Raw genomic sequence first — 22,799 nt, 5'->3', positions numbered from 1 at the left:
CTAAATTCATTTAAAATAATTATTGAACTTTCCTTTTCACTACAGTACTAAAACAGATAATACCATTTGAAAAACAAATTAAAATAAACCATGGCCTTTAGTGGTTGAGCATGACTGTAGGAAATGGTACTGTGACCAGACTCTGAAATATCACGTCGGGTTATTATTGTTGTATGCTTTATGCTGGACTTTAATAGCGCTTTGAAGGAAATGGATATTATAAATGGTTTCCATATTATATTTCAATTGCGTATTGGTTGCTAAATAGTTTGCAACCTGCTTTAGGAGGCATTTATTTGCCTGAAGAGCCACAAAAGAAACAGGCATGCCTTAATCAACCCAGTCAAAACGTTGAGATGGAGTCCTTAATGCAAGTCTTTACATTAGAATACCAGGCTCACTATTTACAGTCTTTATTTCTTGGGATACGAAGATTACTTTGGATCAGGGCATCCACGAACAGTTCTATTATCCCTCCTTTGTACCTTCCCCATATTTATTTTAGTTTCTTCTTTCAAGGCATTCAGAGCAGTATTTTAGCTTCACAACAACCCTGTGAGGTAGTTCTGGCTGAGATACTGAATTGCACAAGTCTGCTTAGGGAGCTTTGTAGCCCAAACAAGAATTTCTTTCTCATAGAGAAAAGCTTGTTCTCCTTGTATTCTATATTCTTAGACCCTGACAGAATTCACACCAGCCCTAAGAGGATTCCCATTAAGAGACACAGTGGGGAGGAATACAATGAACAACTATTCTGCATTCATGTAATTGGGCGTAACACCCAATGCAGAGGACTTGGGAGACAGATGCCATAGCTAGCCTTTCAGAGCTATAGCCTGGAGGAGTCACATTTTCCTCTTGGCATAACCTTTTTCTCTTTTAAAGCCTGTGCTAACAGAAGGATCAGAAGAGTGTGATGCTGAACTCCTCCTCATGTTCACACAACAGGAGAGGGGCAGCACATCATTACTGCAAAAGCGTTTGCAGGTGGCGTACCAGGCTAGGGATTACAATCCCTCTGGAAATTCAGCTCTAAAGCTCTAGTAGGAATTGAAATGAACCAAGTTCAATTTGCTACAGTGAAGATTAGCCGGTGTCCTCTGCAACACAATTCTAAGCACTCTCTGTCCTTTCATAGTGGCTCTATGTTTTATGCAGCAAAACCAGCTGCTGAATGCACACTGATGTTGCCTGCAGCAAACACTTAAGCAACAAATGTACATCTTAGTTTGGGCACATACGCATTCACACACGTCTGGGACCCCTGACTGGGCTAGGATTCCCAGGTGCATGCACATTTCTAGGCTGCTTTCTGTGGTATTTAGCTCTCAGTTGCACTGAAAGTACAGAAAAGGAAGACACACAGTAATGCAAACAGAGAAGGGCAATGCACTTCAGGAAGAGCCAACACCTTCACCAATCAGCTGGTTCAAGCAGAGGTTGCCCTTTGCCACAACTGACCAGGGCAACAGCCCATTGCTTTTACAGTTCAAAGCTATAGCCTTGCAGAATGGAGAAAAAGGACCTGCCCCTGTGTCTCTGGCCATGTGCATGTTGGAAGAAGTGTTGCATCGCTCAGTGGTCTGCACTGCACCTGTCAAGCCCAGGAACTTGGCTAAGGGTTAGAGGTGCTATGGCAGGCATAGACAAACTCGGCCCTTCAGATGTTTTGGGACTATAACTCCTATCATCCCTAGCTAACAGGACCAGTGTTCAGGGATGATGGGAGTTGTAGTCACAAAACATCTGCAGGACTGAGTTTGACTATGCCTGTGCTATGGGAAAGCTGTGGCCTTCCAACTGTTGTTGGACTTCAACTCCCATCAGCACAGCCAAAAATGAGGGTTGCTGGGATTTGTAGTCCAGCAGCATGTGGAAGGCCACACCTTCCCCATCCCTAGGTTAGATGAAAGGGACTCATGATGGAACAGCTGGTTGATGAGCAGATTCCCTTGGAGGTCAAACAGACTGCCGGAACAGCTTAAGTTTGACAAACAAGGTACCACTGTATATGAAAAAGTGGTTAGTGATGAGATCCAGTTCAGACAGTTTCAAGATGTTGGAGAAGTTTTCCCCAATATACTGTTACATGCCACCCCAATCTATGCCAAACAGTGCACAAAACTTCAAAAATTCCAGGTGCTCACCCAGGAGTTGGAAAATTAGGCACAATGGAGGCTATAGTGTCATTATGATACATGGCTTTATATACAAACTGGAGCCTACAATGGAGGAAGTTCACAGCACAGCACCCCAAAATACGCTAGCTTACTCCATAGTAACAGCATCAACATCCTTTCTCCGCAGCCTCTTGTGCTCTGCAGGGCACATCTCAGCTCAGCTGCTCCTCTCTGCTTCCTGGTTACATAACTCCCCACACCTTCCTTTATTACACACAGCCCAACAAGACATCAATGAGAACCCACTGACAGCACACAAATCAATGTGGATAACTTGACCCCCCCCCTCGCACATGCAAACAAAACTCACTGCAGCCAACTGAAGGCAACTAACCATGCCCTGGGCCCCCAATCTCTCTCACCGCCAATGAAAACTAATAAATGAATAGAAAGAGAGCCTACCCACGTGACACTGACACAAAAACCTTGCACAGACATTATGTAAGAGAATGAAAGTTTACTAATTCCCCCCCCCCTTTCCCACGCTCTCCCTCCCCACCTCTCTTCTCCCCCAACCTTCTACTGACTACAACATTAAAGTCTCACATCAAATATAACTGATCTGTAGAAAGGACTTTACGATCTGTAAACACAGATGATGTATGTACTTTTGTAACCCAAGAATATTTAATGAAACCTCCTTAAAAAAAAACCCTAAGCCCTTTTATCTACAGAGGAAGGGAGGATTCAATTTTTTAAATTTTTTATTTGCATTCTAACACCTATTTCCTTTGATGCTTTGAACTCATATTGGTTAATCCTCCCAGGTGGTCTTGCCTGACATCCTCAACACTTGTTGATTTGGCTAGGATTACGAAGTCCAATACACAACCCAGGAAGTGTGCCTATTTAATTAGCTTTTATATGTGTTAATATTAGAGGCTTATCAGTGGGTCTATCACACACCTTACCAGCCCAAATGCACACTTGAGTCTGGTTAGTTCCTCCAAGGAAATTAGCTTTGACATCCATAAATCTTAATTAAATTCTAGCATCTATAAATCTATAACAATACCTTTGCTCTCCTTGCACACACACAAAAAGGAAACAAATGGAACACATGTTCTTCCACAGCCCAGATCTTGCATTCTGAACAATGTGTTAAAATTTGCATGATGAAGTGCCATTTGCCCTCAACAAACATTTATTCTGAAAGCACAGCCAATCCATGGGATTTATTTACCACATGAAAATGATGCCCAGCACGAATCACTTGGTGGTGATTCTACCATGTCAAAAAATGTAATTTAGTGGAAGGTGGCCAATCCAATAGCACATCTTTCTCCTTGCTCTCCCCCATAATGTCCAGTAAACAAAAATGTGTGACATGAATCATCACACTTCAGGTTCCCTCACCCTCGCAGGCACTGAAATGCCAAATTTAGTATGTAGGCAGGATTACTTGATAGAAGTCTCTAATGTGAGAGTTCAGCTTCACCAGCAACTGAAGTATTATAGAAACCTCTAAAGAGAAACTGCTATATAAATTTGCATGGGTTTGGTGAGGCATTTCTTTCCCTTTGACTTTTTCAGTACCACCTGAACATTTCAGGGGGAAATGCTCTGCTTCTTTTATTCATTCACTGTAAATTAGAAATCATGCAATTTTGTCATTTCCTTTCATAACTGCTCGCAGAGGCATGAGATATACTGTACACTTCCTCTGACGCTACTGATTTTCAAGCATTTCTAAGCAAATGGCATCTTAAACAAAAACAGGCACATTTGTAACAAATTGCTGCAGGGCATGTTATGAAATGAGGAATCGTTTTCTTACCTTCTGGGAAGGACCTAAATTGAAATACTTCTAATACTGCAGTTAGACAGTTATTCCACTGGAATGATTACCATATGCATTGGGGGGGGGGATAGAAGTCTGAATACTCTTCCATATGAAAAAAACAAACAGTCAGTTCCCTGCCTTTTTCCTTAACATGCCTGGACTTATCAGCTCCCAACAACCTTCCCCTTCTCTGGTATGGCTGTGAGGAAGAGAGTGGAAACTTTAACTTGCATTTTTAAACTAACCAGTTTATTGTTATGCCCAAAGTGTCACTTCCCTTTACCTTGGGAGGCAATAGGTAACCAAAGCTATTGTATCCTCCACTCTACCTGAGAAATTCAGCATGTGCAGAGGATTGAGCAGGTGGTTCTCACCAGCTGCTCTTGAGTTCCTATAACTTTTACCATTTTGTAACTAAGCCAAGTTTTACTTGCTTGTGCAACTTTCCTGAAGCACGTGAATCTGACCTTCGGAGAGTTTGTAATACAAATCTTTTTCAACTTACCAAGTGTGTGGTCTTTTCCAATGCTGGAAACGCTGAGGGGAGAGAGACTAGCTGCTGTCCATCAGGCAATGGCTTTTCCCACCTGCCTTGCCCCACCCTCCAGGCCCAGGAGCCTTCATAAGGGAGCTGTAGAGGAAGGCCTGTGAGGGGTGGGACTTCCTGCTGCCCATCAGGCAATGGCTTTTCCACCTGCCTTGCCCCACCCTCCAGGCCCAGGAGCCTTCATAAGGGAGCTGTAGAGGAAGGCCTGTGAGGGGAGGGACTTCCTGCTGCCCATCAGGCAATGGCTTTTCCCACCTGCCTTGCCCCACCCTCCAGGCCCAGGAGCCTTCATAAGGGAGCTGTAGAGGAAGGCCTGTGAGGGGTGGGACTTCCTGCTGCCCATCAGGCAATGGCTTTTCCACCTGCCTTGCCCCACCCTCCAGGCCCAGGAGCCTTCATAAGGGAGCTGTAGAGGAAGGCCTGTGAGGGGAGGGACTTCCTGCTGCCCATCAGGCAATGGCTTTTCCCACCTGCCTTGCCCCACCCTCCAGGCCTAGGAGCCTTTTCCAGACCATGACTTTAGGAACACCAGAAACAGTTGGGAGAGGAGTTCAGGGATATTAAAATAACAATAATAATTCTAAAAGTTGTGTGTCTTTGCTTCTCGATTTGTATTGTGTTAATTTATGCACTGTGACCGGCCGTTGTTATTATTGATTATAGTTTAGAAATTATTGTAATTATTGAATTTCTGTTTAATTTTTATTTGCTGATATTTAATATTATTCTGTATTATTCTAATGGATTGTTGAATATTACTTTATTTGATATAAGTTGCTTATTTTAAAGTTATGTTTTTATTACAACTTTTGCATTGGATTAGATTGTTAAAAGGTGTACATTTTGTTGTTTCTTCAGCTTCTAAACTGCCTTGCATATAGGAAAATAGAAAGGCGGTATACATATTAAAAGTGAAATGAAAATGAAAAAATGAAACGCTGAGGTATGAAGGAAACTTTGGAAAGAAACTTTTAAAGGGGACATTTTGGAAACTCTTGGAAGGGCATGTTTTAAAGGTCTAACAGCCTATACTTCCATGATTTACTTTGCTGCATATTTTCTGACTTTAAATATCTGCTGGGGTTCTCTCACCAAGGAGTACTTTGGCCCAAACTTGGATCTTGGCATCCAGGAATTCTCCTGTATTTTGCATCAACACAAACATGGACAAACTGTAGTTACGGCTTAACTATAGCTTATTATGGAAACAAACTAATTTCAAACTGTAATGTTTGAAATAGACATGTTGTCCTATGCCATAGTTAAGATTAAGCACAGTTTAGGGCTTTTGACTAATTTATTTATTAATTAAACTTCTATCCCAAAGGATCCCTGGGGCAGAAAGCTACAAAACAGAAAAGCAATACAATAATACGGTATATATTTCAAAAAGAAATTAGAACAATCAAATATCCTCACAACTGAATTTCAACATTGCCAGGAACAGTATAATGTAGCAATCAAATGTAGCATACAAAAGCAATTTTTTTTTCTCATTCTGTCTGAATGTTAACAATGAGGGAGAGAGATGCACCTCACCCGGGAGAACGTTCCACTACTGAGGAGGCCCTTGTCACAAGTCAACACCAACCAGGCAGTTCCCAGTGGTGGCACCCCCAACAAGGTCTATGCCCATTATAAGGCCCAGGGTGGTTGATACTAAGGGAGGGGCTCTTTTGGTTTCAAGATAAACTATGGAAATATGTTCTGATATCCTCCTTGCAGTCATGTAAGGGGAAGAGCGAAGGGTGGGAACATGGGATTCCAATCAACGTGTGTGCACATTACACTGAACCAACGTTGGCAGTAGCAGCTAGTGTGGTGGGGCAGAGCTGCAGATCAGTCCTCCTGACAGTGACACCACTGAAACATACCTGAATGGTGCTGGGGCAAGAGGCAAGAGGTGGGGGCAATGATATTTGCACAGCCCCAATATCACAACCTCCCCTTTGTCTGCCTCCGTGCCTCCAGTGCCTCCGTGTCAGGAGGAGAACACCATGGCTCTGCCACACCACACATCCATGGCACACTACTTTGTTGGCATAAGTTGAAACAGAGAAAAAGGCAGTGCAAGGAGTAGCTGCAAAAGTATGTTTGCTTCTTACCGTTACTCCCATTGGAGTAACAATTCACATATCTGTTCATTCAAACACTCCTCCTCCTAGCAAATGTAGACAGTTTTCTTTGATATTTGTCTCTGATAAATGCTTAGGAGATCATTTGTACTCTCAACAGCTTTGTCTTAAATGAAATGTTAATTTTCACTCAAGCACACACCACCACTATGTCTGCAGAGTCACAAGCCTGCTGTCATGCCCCCTTTGGCCTCATGCATCTTTTGAAAGTGTGCTGCTGCTGCTTCTCTCTCGGAAGCTAAGTGCGCTGCCTCAGGTGATTGCTCCTGCTTCCACAAACACTCGCCCCTTGGCAGGCAGGATCAAACCAGGATGACCTAATTATAATTAGGGTAACAGCAGCTGCATAGAACAGATTAAATACAATCCCTTGTTAATTAACAATCATCTCTCATCAGACATTCAAACAAAATTGAGTGCAATCAAATCTCAGCAGTCAGACTTCTCTCGTCCTATGTAAGAGCTGGAGGACCTGCTTGAAGCGTTGGATTCTGAATACTGCCTAAAGACGTTCTCACTGCTTTTTTCTATTTCCAGGCATAGCAGAAATGCTCTGGGAGCACGTGGTCTACTTCCTTTAGCACCAGGCCCTCCTGGGGCCATCCAGGTGCTGCTAGGCCATGACTCCCATCATGTCTGACCACTGGGCATACTGGCTGCTGGAAGTTGGAGTCCAACAACAACTGGAAGGCCACAGGTTCCCCACCACTGAAACTAGCTTCCAGGCTAAGACTGGCTCACTTACCTGGGAGCTGCCAAATAAGCATGTATATATAGGCTTGTACAGTTAAGGCTTCTTCTTATGCCTGTGTGCGCACACACAAATCCTGCCACAGTAGCCTCATAGTTATTTGCAAAGCATTGTGGCAAAGCGTACCACGTTGCCTTTTTGAATGGAAACTGGTCTTTAGGCTAAATTATAATAGAAGTCCACCAAACATTAACTAATTAATCAGCTTGAGCAATTGGTTAAAACCTGTTTAAATCAAGGGCAAGCATAATTAAATATAAACTTTTTCATATCAGTCCTTATAAAATCCAGTGCTCAGTTGGGATGACAACCCATCTTATGTGCAGACGCAGAGAATGACTTAAGTGATTCTTTGGAAGCAGATGATTGGCATTGTATCTGAACCTCTTTTGCAACCTTATCAATCAAACACACAAATAAAGAAAGCACAGTGCAAAGTTCTCAGTAGGTGGTATATTACCCCTGCAAAGCTTCACCTAATATACCCAAATTATAGTCAGTATTGTTGGATGGGGTGTGGAGAGATTGGTCCACATTTTCACCTTCCGTGGGATAATGTTCAACAGTGCAAGAGTTCTGGAACACGGTTGCTGATTACCGCTAGGTATTTCTTCACGTTGGACTGCAGGGCTAAAGATAGGCTTCTCCATCACTTTGAACCTAGTAAGACTGCATTTCTGTATGAAGATCTTCTTAAGCAGTTGAGTACAGCAGTAAAGGGGAAGAAGGTACGTAAGCAGAAGTCTTTCAAGCAACCTTCTAAACAGCAGAGGATTTGTAAAATCTGGGAGACCATGATGTTCTAACAGAGTGGTTCCCAATTAACTAATTACTGAGGACCCCGTATTTTTCAAAAGCCAAGCCATGGACCCCCTATTTTTTGAAAATGCTGATAACTCTATGGTAGTTACCTGTGCAAAGCAATTTTTTGAAGAAAATTTGGAGTCCCATATTTAGTTCTTTTCAGTGAAAAAAGTAGAGAGCAAGGGGAAGGGATCCCTTACATTTTAAAAAATTATAAACACATGAATCCACCCCATGGTGCAAGGCATATTCTCTCTCTCTCTCTCTCTCTCCCCCCCCCTTCCAATTGCAAGAACCCCAAGAAACTGTATCAGAGGTTTTAGCCTGATCCCAGCTCATTTGCCATCCAGCAACTCTTTCACAAGTTTATCCCCTGCCAGCAAGCAGGCCCTGGTCTCAAGTAGAGGCTGGGTGATCCATGTATCATCATTGTGGCTTTCACTGTGCAATTAACAAGATAAGTGGGTCACTGGCAGGGGATGGTGCCACGGACCGCTGGGGTGTGCTCCGCGAACCCCCAGGAGTCCCCGGACCCATAATTGGGAACCACTGCTCTAACGATTTACAAAGTTATTTGTGTTGGAAGCTGCCCAGAGTGGCTGGGGAAACCCAACCAGATGAATAGGGCCTCCTCCTCCTCCTCCTCCTCCTCCTCCTTCTTTTCCTCCTAACTCCAGGAGTCTGTCATAATTTAGGTTGGTGTACATTAGTCTGTTCAGGAGCCTCAGGTTGGGGCTACTGATGGCTGAGCTGGAAGATGGGATGCTATGGTAACATGATTTCCATTTATCTCCTCTGTAGAAGCTCTTCAAGCTTCTGATCAACTTCCCATATAATACAGATGCATATGCATCTAGTATCTCCATTATGTAGTTTCCTCATATGCTGAAGACACACCTCTTTATTGTGGCTTTTTAAATTCGACATGCATATTTTTAGCAGCAATCCTATTTTTGTGATTGGAACTTACTTTAAACAACTTTTGATGTATTTAAAGGTTGAGGGTGGGTAATAAACAACAGCAACAAAATTTATTAAGAAATCATTGATTTCTAGATAAGGCCAATATGATTTTTCTGTATTGTTTGGTGTCTGTTTCTGGATAGTCTCTAACATTATTTTCTTTGACCATTACAGTGTGTGGATCTGACCTTAGTGAACTATTCAAAGCAGTGCTCCAAATGGTTTTCCTGAAATGGCATGGTATTCTGCTGTGCATTTCCTAGGGCTTGCCGATCAGAAGGTCAGTGGTTCAAATCCCCGTGACGGGGTGAGCTCCCAGCCAACCTAGCAGTTCAAAAGCACTTCAAAGTGAAAGTAGATAAATAGGTACCACTCCAGCAGGAAGGTAAACAGCTTTTCCATGTGCTGCTCTGGTTTGCCAGAAGCAGTTTAGTCATGCCAGCCACATGACCTGGAAGCTGTCTGCGGACAAATGCTGGCTCCCTCGGCCAGTAAAGCGAGATGAGCGCCGCAACCCCAGAGTTGACTGCGACTGGACTTAACCGTCAGGGGTCCCTTTACCTTTACTAGATCTTGCTATGAATCTATTCAGAGACTGATTTGTGGTTGTGGAGACAAACAAGTTATGGGGAGGGTATTCACAGAAAGGCCCCAAAGAACCCATTTCTGTTTGACTTCCCTTTCGGTTTTAGCTCATGCGAATATTTGCAATAGGGTTTGACTTGAGCAGATAGAATGCTCCCTGCATACTAACAGGTGTTGTTGTGCTGGAAAAACCTGCCTTAGTTGAACCAATCACTACCTGAGCCCACGCTATATGACTCAGTTGCCCCACCATCCTCAGATTGTGGGGACATGCCTGAAATCTTAATCTTACAACCTAGATTCAATATGTTTGTACGATGATGCCTCACTTGCTCACCTACAGCAAACACTCATCAATACAAAAATCTCATCATGAACTATGGCCTGTAGGAAGGGTAATCCAAATGAATGCATTATTTGCAAGTAAACAAAAATTCCACAGGCTGTCATGAAGCACTAGAAGGAATGAACAAAAACACCAGAATACTAGCTCATGAGAAGGAAATAGTTTGAACAAAGGTTCTAAATCCTGAGTGCAAATGCATCACAATGCAGCAAAAGTACATTGTGATACCAGTTCTGTCACACTTCAAAATACTGGTCTTTACATTGGTTGCTTCAGTGGGAGCTTCCTGGCCTCACTCTTGCAGTCTTCTTTTAGACACTGTTCGCAGCCTCCATACAGTTTGGGTCAAGGATGCAGAACCTCCTTCAAAGATAGTCCTCTATTTTGAAAGGGGTGCCAGAGGACAGGGCTCTTATTTGAAGGTGTCCTCCATTTGAAGGTCTGTCCAGTCCAAGTCTGGTTAACAGATAAGGAACCATTAAGGAAGAGCAGTAGCCCTGAAACTGCCCATCAACAGAGACCAGCACCTGATCAGCAAATTGAGTAGGCACACAACTCACCTGGTATCTTCCCCGCTAAACTGAGATGTTTTGTATTTCTGTTTAAAACTGTGGTTTACATAAAACTATCTGAATAATTGTTGAACATGTATATCCTAGCTTTTCTGCAAGGAAATCAAGGTAGCAAGAAGCATGGTTGTCTTTCCCCCATTTAATTCTTACATAATCCTGTGAAGTAGGCTGAGACATAGAGACTGGGCCAAGGTCACCCTGAATCTGATTATATTTTATTTCAATGTCTGATATAAAACAGTTGATATTTAACAATATTTTACAGCTAGTGATATTCAGAATTTGGCATTGTTTTATTGGGCATATTATAGTAATAATATTTGGCTGTCTTTGGCATTTGACATACAATGGCATTTAGTATTTGACAATATTTTATAAATGGCCTGTTGTATTTTGAATTCTGGAATAAAATTTCACATTTGAAACATGAATGGAAGACTAGGAATTTGAACAAATTTTGTTTAAGCTGTGTTTTAAAGTGATGCATGGGCATGGAAAAACCCAAACCTAATTTGAATCTGAGATGGTCTAAACTTGGTCCACTGCATGGTCCAATGTTGGCAGTGACTCATGAGTGTGTGTGTGTGTGGGGGGGCAACAGCATCATCTTGGAGACAGTAGTGTTCACTCATCAGGACAAGGATGGGGTGAGGTGGTGAGATCAGGGAACTTCTAGGGTGTCACTGGTGTGTGAGTGTACCTACAGACCTCTGCCGGCAATCTACAGTTCTCCTGACTTGCTGCCACTTCCCCTGTCTCATCCTTGTTCTGATTGGCTCACTGCTGTGGTGGGGATGCCACTAACTTCTGCCTTTTTCCTGCCCCATGAGGCACTGCTGTCCATTGAGCAGGTGCCATGGTTAACATGCCAACTTTGAACAGAACCTTTATTCTTCACTGTGGATTATCGGCTGCAAAAACTACCTTCTCTGTGTCTGACCCATCCTTGCACTTATTTATTACATTTCCTCTGTTCTGTGTTGGTGCAACAATGGAAGGTGTCTTTTTGAACCTGACTTCTTTTTTTTAAAAAAAGGATGCTTAAACTTAGCTTTTCTCTTGTCCAAATTTACTTCTGATATAGCATAAATATTTGGCCTTGCTGAGAGACATAACGTAACCGTTTTATGGCTGGCATTTCTTCTCTTGTTGAGGTTAATGGAAAGGACAAAAATTGGGGTTAGTGTGTTAGTGAGAAGGACTTGTTATTTTAGTTGTTGAACGACAATTGCCAACACTGAGCAATAAAATAGATAATTTAGCAGAGTGCCAAGGTAACCTTTTCAAGGCTGTTTGTTCTCGCAAGTGATTGTGCTATGGAGGCCTCAGTTCAAAATGCAGCACAGCTTTCATGTATGCAAGAGTTCTTCACTAGGAACGATGCAGTGGCAAAGCTAGTTTATAAATGACAGCCCTAGGGAAAGAACAACTTGGAGGCGCCATGCCTAGAAAACAATATATAGAGATGTCTTCATGCGGTATTTGCACAAAGCTGAAAAACTAATATTGACAACTGCATATTAGTGCTTTTGCAGACCTAAATCATGCAAAGGCAAAAGTGACTCTTGTGGCACCAAGGAAAAGGTGGCAAAAGAACGGGGGGGGGGGGGGACACGCCAGATAATCAAGGGAGAGAACTACTAGGTGCAGGTAATAGGCAAACTGAGGCCAAAATATTTTGGCAGAGAGTGCTTGATATGCTGTTGAAGTGAAGGAAAACAAAATTGCCTGGGAGCCAACAGAAAAGTCTGGGGATATGTGCTCTGACTTTGTAGATGATTTTATTCTTTATTTGTTGGAAATAGTCAAAAACACCATTCCATCTCTATAAACAGACACCACAGGAAACCTAAGAGCAATAAGCTGCAAAAGCTCAGTGGGCAACCAGCTGAAGACTGGATGAAATGAACTGGCGGTGAGAGAGGTCCAAGGTAGAGAAGCAATCTTGCATTGTATAGGAAACATCAGAGGAAAGAAAATACAAAGACTCAAGAGATTTGAGCTCTTTATGTTAGAAAAGCAGAATTAAGCAAAAATAATCTCTTGACCCTCCTTATATAAGAAGTCAACTAAGGGCCAAACTAGACATGCCAACCCTGGTGCAATTAACAAAAGCATGTGTTGCTTTTAGAAGGAAAATGGAAGTACAGGCGGTCTGATGCAGATTGGGACCCCGGCACGGGGTAAGGGGGCTTTAATGCTGTGCACCCTGCTCTGGCTCCCATCCAGATTGGAGGTCCCACACATGCAATTTGCTTTTTGCTTTTTTTTTTAATTAACCCACACAATTACTATGGCAACTTACTGAATCTGGGTTTGCTGGTCACAACTGTTACCTGGAAGTGAAGTACTGGGAGGACTTGGCATTCTGGAGTCGGAAAGCATGCACGGCCAAATATTGGAAAGAAAAGGAATGGTGACCTTGTTAAAAGAACAACATGCACAACTGATGTGAATGTGTATTTGTGACAGCATGGCTACTGTGCAGAGGCAGCTAAGCTGTCTGCCCACCTCTAGGCTCTGTGTCGCAAGCAGCTGGCTGCCAGCAATGAAATTGTCTTTGATTATGTTGTAAAAGCTGCAAATAAAGTAAAAGAACACAATTGATGATGAGCGCTGAAACATCAGCAGAGCACTGGCATGTGTGGATTATATGGCTTCAAAGCAAATTTCTTTCCTATCTGGGCAAGCAGGTTTTGCTCTTGCTGTGCATCTTTTGACGCCCAAGACACTACAAATCAAAGCAATCTTCGAGAACAGCAACTGAGGAAGAAAGAGAGGCATTTGTGTTTCTAGACATCAGGAAACATAGCACAATGCTCTCCTTTCTGCATAAGAGAGACTGGACCATTGTTAAGCAATATGGCCCAAATACAATATGATCAATAGAATAAATATTTTTCATGCGAGAGTCCAGCTCATGAAATACTCTATTGATATTTGTTTGGCTTCCATGCCAGTAGAAAGAGTAAAGTTACAGCACCAGTAACTTTGATCTTCTCTTGTTTATTATCTTACCATTGGAAGGTGTCTGGTTTGTAGTGCCTAATATCAGGTGGTTATAATTTTGCTCTTGGTCATCTGAAATTCAATGGAAAAAAAATAAGATTCCTTTTTAGGAACAGCTCGCCAAGGCTCTGCCAACCTGCAGGTAATAATTATAGCTCACATTATTCATGGGAAATCTCTACACGATTAAGGAGAAGAAAATGCTTAACAAAGCGGAAGTGTCTTTCATGTTATTCTCTTAAAATTTCAGTTGCAAGAGAAACAAGTTAATGAATAACATCACCCATTGTGCTGAGGCCACAAATGGGATATTCAGCAAAATAAGAAGCACATCGAAAGCATAAGCAAACCATGACACAGATTTCAGCAGAAGGCAGCCTCTGCTTTTGAGCAGTCTTTAGCTTCTACGTGCCCACACTGCAGACATTCATAAGCTATATTCACGTATTATATCTCTGTAGGCCATTAACACATTCATTCATTTAATAAAATTGATATGCTGCTTAATTGTAAGAAGGATTAGGACTTTACTTTTCCCATCACAAGCCTGGACTAGTCCCACCCCTGATATCCACATATTGACCATGGGCATTTTAAAGAGGAAACCTAGATGTGAGCAGCTGCCCTACATGATCTGGGATGCATAGCACACACTACATCTTTAAAGCACATTCCTCCCCGCAAAGAATTCTGGGCACTGTAAATTTGTTACGGGTTCCTGGGAGTTCTTAACCCTGTGGGAGATAAGCTACAGAATTATTTGAGGAGGAAAATGTGCTTCAGTTGTGCTTTAAAGGCAGTGCATCTACGCAGCCTTAGGCTATGATTTGATTGCGAGAACTCATTATTTTTAGGGACAAAGTGCCTGTGGTGGACATGTCATGAGCATCTCAGAGAAGCTGCTTTAAATTATATAGCTGCACGTGGTTAGTGGCAGTGGCTTACCAGGTAGGATTGTGTAATTTTCTCCAAGCTACCAGTTAAATCTTATACCTGCCATTTGGGTGGTATTGCTTCAAGGATGTGCTCTACAGGGAGCTAGCTTCAAGTACCAGGCCCATTGGCAGACCAACTCTGCGTTACAAAGATATCTGCAAGCATCTGGGTGGTGTGAAGACGGCCTGCTCTGGGAGTACTCCTGGGTTCAGCTGAGTCTCAACCCCTGTCCTAAGCTCTGACAATGGGTTGCTTTCCTTACAATACAGTTTAAGAAGACACCAGGCCCGCACCTGCCTGGCAGCACAGTATCACAACATAGATATAGAACAACCACAGGAAAAGACACCCACAAAGAGACTACCACACCACCTCCCTGATTCCACAAACCTCTCAGACATTACATTGACAATGAAGGACAAAGGGTGCTGGATTTTCACAAGACCATGAGAACCAAACGAAATGTTTCATGGGAGACGGGTGAAAGTTCCAGTATGATTTCATTCTTAAAGCAGTTGTGAAGATCCTGATTGTGGTGGTCATGGAAGGGAGATTCTAACACTTCCCCTTCCTGCATTACAATCCACCCCTTGTAGATGTTGAAAATTATTATCTCTCTCCCACATGTCACCTCCTTGGCTCCCTGGGCCGGTAGAATGGTAGAATCATAGAACTGTAGAGTTGGAAGGGAACCCAAAGGTCATCCATTCATTGCAGCTGGAGAATTCCTGCCAGGTGGCCATCCAACCTCTGTTTAAAAACCTCCAACGAAAGAGAGTTCACCAACTTCTGAGGTAGTTCCTTCCACTGTTGAACTGCTCTGTCAGAAAGATTTTCCTAATGTAATGTTCAGGTCAGTGCTGGTTATGAGGTAACAGTAGCCTGTGGTTAACTAACTGGTAAGTGCAAACCCTGATGTAACACAATATGGAAGAACTGCATATGGCATTATTTCAAGCAAACTATATGTAAACTTTCTTACCTGCTAGAATACAAGATAGAATATGAGGAAGGCAGCTACTCTTCCTCCTTATCTTATACTGTATCTGCATAAGTTTGCAGACAAGCTGTGGCTAAGCGAGTGCCCTCACTTGGGCCAGATCACTGCCACTGATTGCATTATCTGACTGCAGAGTCTCATACTCTACTCTTAATATGCTGATTTCTTGGTTCCAGACAGGATTAAATTGCCCAAGGGAAATATTTTAATGCTGGTGAGCCAGATAGCTTAGCACATTTCAGATGCTATCTTGGAGGCAGATGCTGACTAAATATATGTACACTTATATATCAAGTCATGGATAAAAGGTAAAGAGGATATAGTTAGAAGCAAACCTTCAGTACTAAGGTTCCACTGTTAAGATAAGCTAAGATAATGCACACAAATATTCTTATTTCCCCACTGAAGTGCATCCACCACCTGTTAAAAGAGAAATAAAATGAGACTCCCTAAAGATTAAGAATTTCCTGTTGACTACAGTGCCAGTTAGATATGAACTGATTTTTTTATTTGCCTGTAGCACTTCAGTTTCTCAAGTTGTGACTGAACACAGGATGTGTGAAAAACAAAATTCAGTTGACTGGGGGGGGGAAGCATCAAAGGAGCTGGGTTTTTTGGGGGGGGGGGAGAAGGAGAAAGGTGAACAATTTCTCCTTCTCATGTTCTGTCAGAAATAGAAGGGGGGCTCCCAATTTCCTCCATGGTGATGACACCTAGTGTTTACAGATCTACATATCCCACTGTCCATGCTTTTTCACTGGAAACAGAAAAGGAAGTTTGAGTTAATTTTTGTTTTTTAAAGCATGAATAACAAACTCCCAGGACAGGTGTATCACATATAACTTGCCTGACCCTGCAAAGGATGTTTGTCAGAGGGATTTGGCCTGGGATTTGGAAGTGTGGGGTCTGATCTGCAGTAAAGGTCATAAATATATTTTATAAAGTGATAATGTTCTAGGGTTAGGAAGAAGAAACACTCTTATGCGTCTTAAGTGAAATACCACCTGGCATTTCTGATTAATCACATCCCAATTTCACAGTTCTTAGGAACAAAAGTAACAGGCTTTCCTTGTGCTGATGCAGCTAGTTGTACTGTACTGGACAGGTGGGGCCAGTGATGGCCTTAGATATTTTGTCACATCAAAGAAAAGCAACAACTCCTCCTATTCTCAGCTGGAGCTCATTGGTACTCAGAGATGGAAACTGGAGGCAAAAATGAAAGTCGCCCCTTCTGGAATCTGCCTCTAGCCTAGGATGAGTCAAGCCCCTCTTGCTATGCTGTCCTGTCCTTTGCAACGTCCTGGTATACAAGTACTTCCATGTATTCATTGTGGAAAGCTGTTCTCTTGTCACTGGCTCTGTGGTGGTCAGTGTTTTTTTAAATGAATTTGCTGCAGGTCCTACCCAGCCCTGACTGCTTCTATGCTTTGCAAAACACTGCAATGCCACATTTGGTGATGCTGGCTGTGACCGGCATATTATACCAATCAGCTACTCTGCTCAGGGCAACATCCCGTGTCTACTTGCAGTGAGTCTACTTGCAATGCCAGTACAGTGCCACTGCTGCAGCAGAACATGGTCTGGAGGCACAAAACGTAGCAAACTTGAAGCAGCTAAGCCAAGTCTGGGTCTGGCTGCTGCTTGGAAGTAAGATGCTTGGAACTGAGAGCCATTTGTATGCCATCTTATGTTTCCTGCAAGAAAGGTATAAAATAAGCAATTTTGTTCCATCTGCAGAAGCTCATAGGAACCTCACATGCTTGCTGTGCAGTGGCTTTAGTTCCTCTGGGAATTCCTTTAATATTGAAAGCTATATATATATGTATGTATGTGTGTGTGTGTGTGTATATATATATATATATATATATATTTGCTTTCGTAGATTTTCACGGGTATAGGAATGCAGGTTTTGGTGTCTTCGGGTGTCTTCCCGTGTAAGAGTTGGGGTGTCTAGGCGACGTTTCGACGAGGTCTCACTCGTCATCTTCAGGCTGGTGCTTTCGGCTTCTTGTTACTGGAACAGAGCAGGATCTCAGTGTTTGAGTTCCTATAAATACTGTGGAGGGGGTGTGGTGTGTAGCCTCCAACGTTCTGGGCAGAGAGGAAGTTCCCAGGTTAGTGTGCCTTTTCTTCTTTTGTTCCTTAATTACTTGAGGGATATCTTGAGTGATTTCTTGAGTGATATTCTGAGTACCACTTAGGTGGGTCATTAAGTGTGGATTAGTTGCTAAAGCTTTCGTGTCTTGACCTCTTGAGCTTGTGAAGAGTTCTTCTCAGAAAAACTCTTCACAAGCTCAAGAGGTCAAGACACGAAAGCTTTAGCAACTAATCCACACTTAATGACCCACCTAAGTGGTACTCAGAATATCACTCAAGAAATCACTCAAGATATCCCTCAAGTAATTAAGGAACAAAAGAAGAAAAGGCACACTAACCTGGGAACTTCCTCTCTGCCCAGAACGTTGGAGGCTACACACCACACCCCCTCCACAGTATTTATAGGAACTCAAACACTGAGATCCTGCTCTGTTCCAGTAACAAGAAGCCGAAAGCACCAGCCTGAAGATGACGAGTGAGACCTCGTCGAAACGTCGCCTAGACACCCCAACTCTTACACGGGAAGACACCCGAAGACACCAAAACCTGCATATATATATATATATATGAATGAATATGATGAGCAAAATTAGATTCCTATCATGGTGCTTAAAGAAAAAAAGATTCCTGTTATTTACAAGTTCAGGAGATCTCTTCAAGGCCATCCACTGTGACCCCTCTCTAATTTAGTTCATGAAACTGCAGCTGCTTAAATAGTTTCTTTCCCTTAAATTAGCCTGACTTCCAGCTATTCTCCTGCTGCCCATGCTTTCTGCATTCTTGTTGCACAGCTGACCCCTCTGCAGCACTTTTGCAGGCAATGCTCAAGAGCACTAATAGCGAAGAGTGCTAATAGCAATAAAGTATTTGGAGAGAGAGAGAGAGAGAGAGAGAGACAGAGAGAGAGAGGGCAGATTCTTCTGCTTCTTTGCAGGTTTAATGAGATAATTTTGCTAATGGAGGTGCACCGGCTTGAAGTCAGCCAGGGAAAGGCAAGGCTGTTGTGCAGCCGTCCCGATGATGTGCTGGGCTCACATCTGTCTACTGGGAAGCTCCATTAAGGAAATAAAAGATTAATAGAGCTCTTGGTTTTCCAAAGATAACAATAAGAATCCTCTGGGTGCAGCTGGAAAAGATACTGAAAAACAGTATCGAGAGATAGAGAGAGGGAGGGGAGGGAGGGATGCAGTCTTTATGAGCTGCCTGCTGCAGATTCACCCAGAACATCAAGACGTTTGGCGACACACAAGTTCTGCTGCTACACAAGTCACCAGGGCAAAGCTGGGCAGGCAAACTCACTCTGTTGCTTTCTAAGAGCTTTAACCAAGGCCCATGCACACCCCTAGTATTTAGCGTAGCTTCATATATGGGACACGGGTGGCGCTGTGGTCTAAAACACTGAGCCTCTTGGGCTTGCCGATCGGAAGGTCGGCGGTTCGAATCCCTGTGATGGGGTGAACTCCCGTTGCTCGGTCCCAGCTCCTGCCAACCTGGCAATTTGAAAGCCTGTCAAAGTGCAAGTAGATAAATAGGTACCGCTCCGGCGGGAAGGTAAACAGTGTTTCCGTGCACTGAAGCAGCTTAGTCATGCTGACCACATGACTCGGAAGCTGTCTGCAGACAAGTGCCAGCTCCCTTGGCCAGTAAAGCGAGATGAGCGCCGCAACCCCAGAGTCGTTCGTGACTGGACTTAACTGTCAGGGGTCCTTTACCTTTACCTTTTTAGCTCCATATATCTTTTTGCTCTCGTGTTCACAGATGCTGGCTCTTCATTAAAAGTTGGCAATAACAGCTTCTACAAACAATCAGGCACACTGCCCAGTGTCCAGTGCCAGGTTGTGATATCGAGATCTTGCCACAATGGAATTTACTGTGTGTTTGCATTCCCATTTAATTGCCCTCCAACAGCACCAATCTTGAGGCTGTTCCACTGTGAATCTGAGTTTACATGACGGTATGGGGATTAGAGGGTAAACAGAGCTCTAAACCATTCTACCCAGGGTCATAGATCCCCAAGCCCCCTGTGCTTTCAAGTGGGTGGATCTGCTGCCACTTTCAGCCACTCCTCTTTCCATGCCCACTACTTCTCAAATGCTTTCATTTCTTTTCCAGCTGCGCTCATATAGCTATTTCCAGCGCTCCTGAATGGAGCCGTAAATATATATTCCTTTGATCTCTCAAGATTTACACAAAACCAGAAAACTGTACAAGCAAACTACATTAAAAACTGTGTTTTGAGAATTTACCATTGCCTGACTCTGTGCTTTTGCACACTTCTCGGGCAGGGATCTGTACACATGCCTGGTTGGTACTTAAATTGTTGCTGGGGTGCCCGTGCTGCTGACATATCCCCATGAGCTGTCTGGTGCGGCTGGGCTGAACAAATGATGATTAAAAGCTAGTGCTGCATTTGCCTTAGCATGTTTTGCAGCTAGCCACCTCCGCCCGTGATTACTGAACTGCCTCAGGGCCGTCTGCCTTCCGCTGCTTCTCCCCACTTCCCTGCCTCACCAGTATGCATTGCCAGCCAGCTCATGTTACTATGAAGATAAGGAGGAATTCAACGTAGCACTAAGGAGAATGTTTTCATCAGCGCAAGCAGTTCTGCTGGTCTGACAGAACCACCCCCCTCTCCTCCCCCCCGGTTTGTTCTGATTATTCCCTCGGGAACTGGGGGCGGGGGTCTGTTGGGAGAGGAAAGGAGGGAAGCCCCATTGTGGTAGTGGGAGCTCTTGTGCTGGCTTTTGCTAGCGCACCAGCTTTCTTGAACCTGGCTCAGCGTCTGGAGTGCAGAAGAACAGGGTAAAATGAGACAATCCCTCCCAAACAGTTTCTCACAGCCTGACATCATTCACCATAATCTAGCCCTTTTGAGTGCTGGGTGCCTTCTCTCCCAAGCACCTGTGCAGCTTCCACTCTAATGGAAGCAACTTGTCTAAGCCCTGAGATCCACTAAAGCCCTATTCCAGTGTTTTCCAAACTTGGGTCTGCAGCTGATTTTGGACTACAACTCCCATCATCCGTAGCTGGCAAGACCAGTGGCCAGGGGTGATGGGAACTGTAGTCCAAAAACAGCTGGAGTCCCAAGTTTGGGAAACCCTTCGCTACTCTTTTCAGTCGGAGAGGCAGGTGTAAGCATCTCTGACGACTATGGTGAGCGTGGGGCTCCTCCAGCACCTTTCAGCATGAGACCTTTAATTAAGCAGCTCAGATCAGAGCATTTTTGACAAACATTGCAGGATCTGAAGCTGCCTGGCAGCCTTTCATCCCCACTCTTGACAGAAGAAGATCTTTTCAGATGTTGACGTATTGATCTGAACTTTGAAAGCAGCCCTTCTTCCTCAAGGTTGAGACTGACAGTTCTAATTTGCAACATAAATCACTCACTGAGCCTCCCATTCCCAAGTTGTGGACTCCTGGTAATTGATGAAGAAAACATTAAATAGCCCCCAATGGGCCAGCGTTTTACTTTCCACGGAAGGATAATATTCCCTAGAAAACACCCTTCTCATCTCACCAGGTAACTTTCCAGCTTTCCTTCCGAGACACTCTTGTGCATCTCCACATCCTCCAGAGCTTGTATTTTTTCAGCCCCAGTGATTTCCTACATGTTGATAGCTAAACTGGAATGAAATGGATTTATTTTGATCCATAACATAAAAAATTGCAAGTGTCAGTTTCTTCAGAGGAGAGGCTGCATATTTTGTACTTTGTCTTTGCTAATAAAGCCAACGAAAATGGAAAGCTGGAATATTTGCAGTTGTCAAATATGCCACAGATGAATGATGTGTCTGCAAAGGACAAATGTTATTTTCAGCTGGTTCCATGGCATGTTCATAGAGGAAATTAATTACTAGGGGGGAAGAAAAGAATAACACTAAGGAGATAAAATCCATTTGGTGACAAAAATTAACTTTCCTCTCTTCTTTGGAGATACTCTCTCCCCCTGGTTCTCCTATGCTCACTTTCTAGCTACCCCCCCTACCCAATACAGTCTCTCTTTTTTTTAATTCACAGAAGAAGCAGAAGCCACAGGGCTGATGTGAGCTGTAGTCCAAAACAACTGGAGGGCACCAGGTTGGTGAAGGCTGGTTTATGTTCTCAAATGAAACGAGGGTTCTTACATGCCAGGGGCAAAACTAGGCTTTATTTCACCTGAGTAAAAAACCCAGTTTGGCATCCCCCTCCACACACACACACACAGGCTAGGAGCCCCAATTGCACCTGAGGCCAAAAAACCTGGCCAGCCACGGCACTGCACATACTTAGCATTCTCTGATACACAAACAGGAGAAACATGAGTGCAAAGGAGGAACTAGTGCTGCTCAATGCACAAGCACCCCCAATAGGATTGTGTTCAATTATCATTTATCATCTGATTCAGAAGGGAGAGGGAAAGAACAGAGGAGAGAGGATTGAATCCAGGATATCTGCACAATACGGGGAGGGGGGAGGGGGAGCTTATACATATGCAAATAATTCCTGTTCATACGCACCCAGGGAGGTGCACATTAGCATTTACATTGTATTGATTCATGCTGCAACCAGAGAATGGTACGCAATGTATGTTATGCTCCAACAGGAATACAGAAACATAGAATGCTGCCTTATACTAAGTCAGGCCATTGGCCCAACTAGCTCAGTGTTGTCTACACCAGAGGCGGAGAACCTATGCTGGACTTCCATACATACAGCTTCCATCATACCTGATGACGGGCAAAACTAGGTAGGGAGCAGGAGTTCAACAACATATGGAGGGCCACAGGTTCCCTACTCCAGTCTACAGTGGCTGATGGTAATCTTCTAGAGTTTCGGACCTGCCTGGAGATGCTGAGGATTGAACCTAGGACCTTATGCATGTGAAGTAGATGTTCTGCCAATGAGCTATCAACCTTCCCCAATCACAGCATTTGTCCTATGATTTCCTTGACAATGGGGACCACTGGGGACCAGTTGGCACACAGCAAATTTTGTAGACAGCTGTCACATGAACAGTTAAATGTGCATAGCACTGCTAGATTTATTGCACACTGTGTTGCACGCTATCTGTGGAAAAGTGTGAAGAACAAACAATGATTGAACAAGTGAACT

At 43.5% G+C, this 22,799-nt stretch overlaps 1 protein-coding gene across 7 annotated transcripts in view; it reads right to left on the bottom strand.

Moving 5' to 3' along the window:
• SHISA6 (shisa family member 6) overlaps window positions 1–22,799 on the bottom strand; it is a 261,607-nt gene that overhangs the window by 15,121 nt on the left and 223,687 nt on the right. For 5 of the 7 annotated variants that reach the window (XM_083487580.1, XM_083487574.1, XM_083487575.1 and 2 more), the window contains exon 5: window positions 13,685–13,747. The exons of the other annotated variants lie outside the window; for them this stretch is intronic. In XM_083487580.1, coding sequence (XP_083343706.1) covers window positions 13,685–13,747 — 63 coding nt within the window. The remainder of the gene's footprint in view (window positions 1–13,684; window positions 13,748–22,799) is intronic. 7 annotated transcript variants of the gene reach the window in all.

The sequence above is a fragment of the Podarcis liolepis genome (genome assembly GCF_965112155.1).
Source record: "Podarcis liolepis genome assembly, chromosome: 2".
In the NCBI taxonomy this organism is placed as follows: Eukaryota; Metazoa; Chordata; class Lepidosauria; order Squamata; family Lacertidae; genus Podarcis; species Podarcis liolepis.
This window is presented reverse-complemented; position numbering and strand designations above follow the sequence as displayed.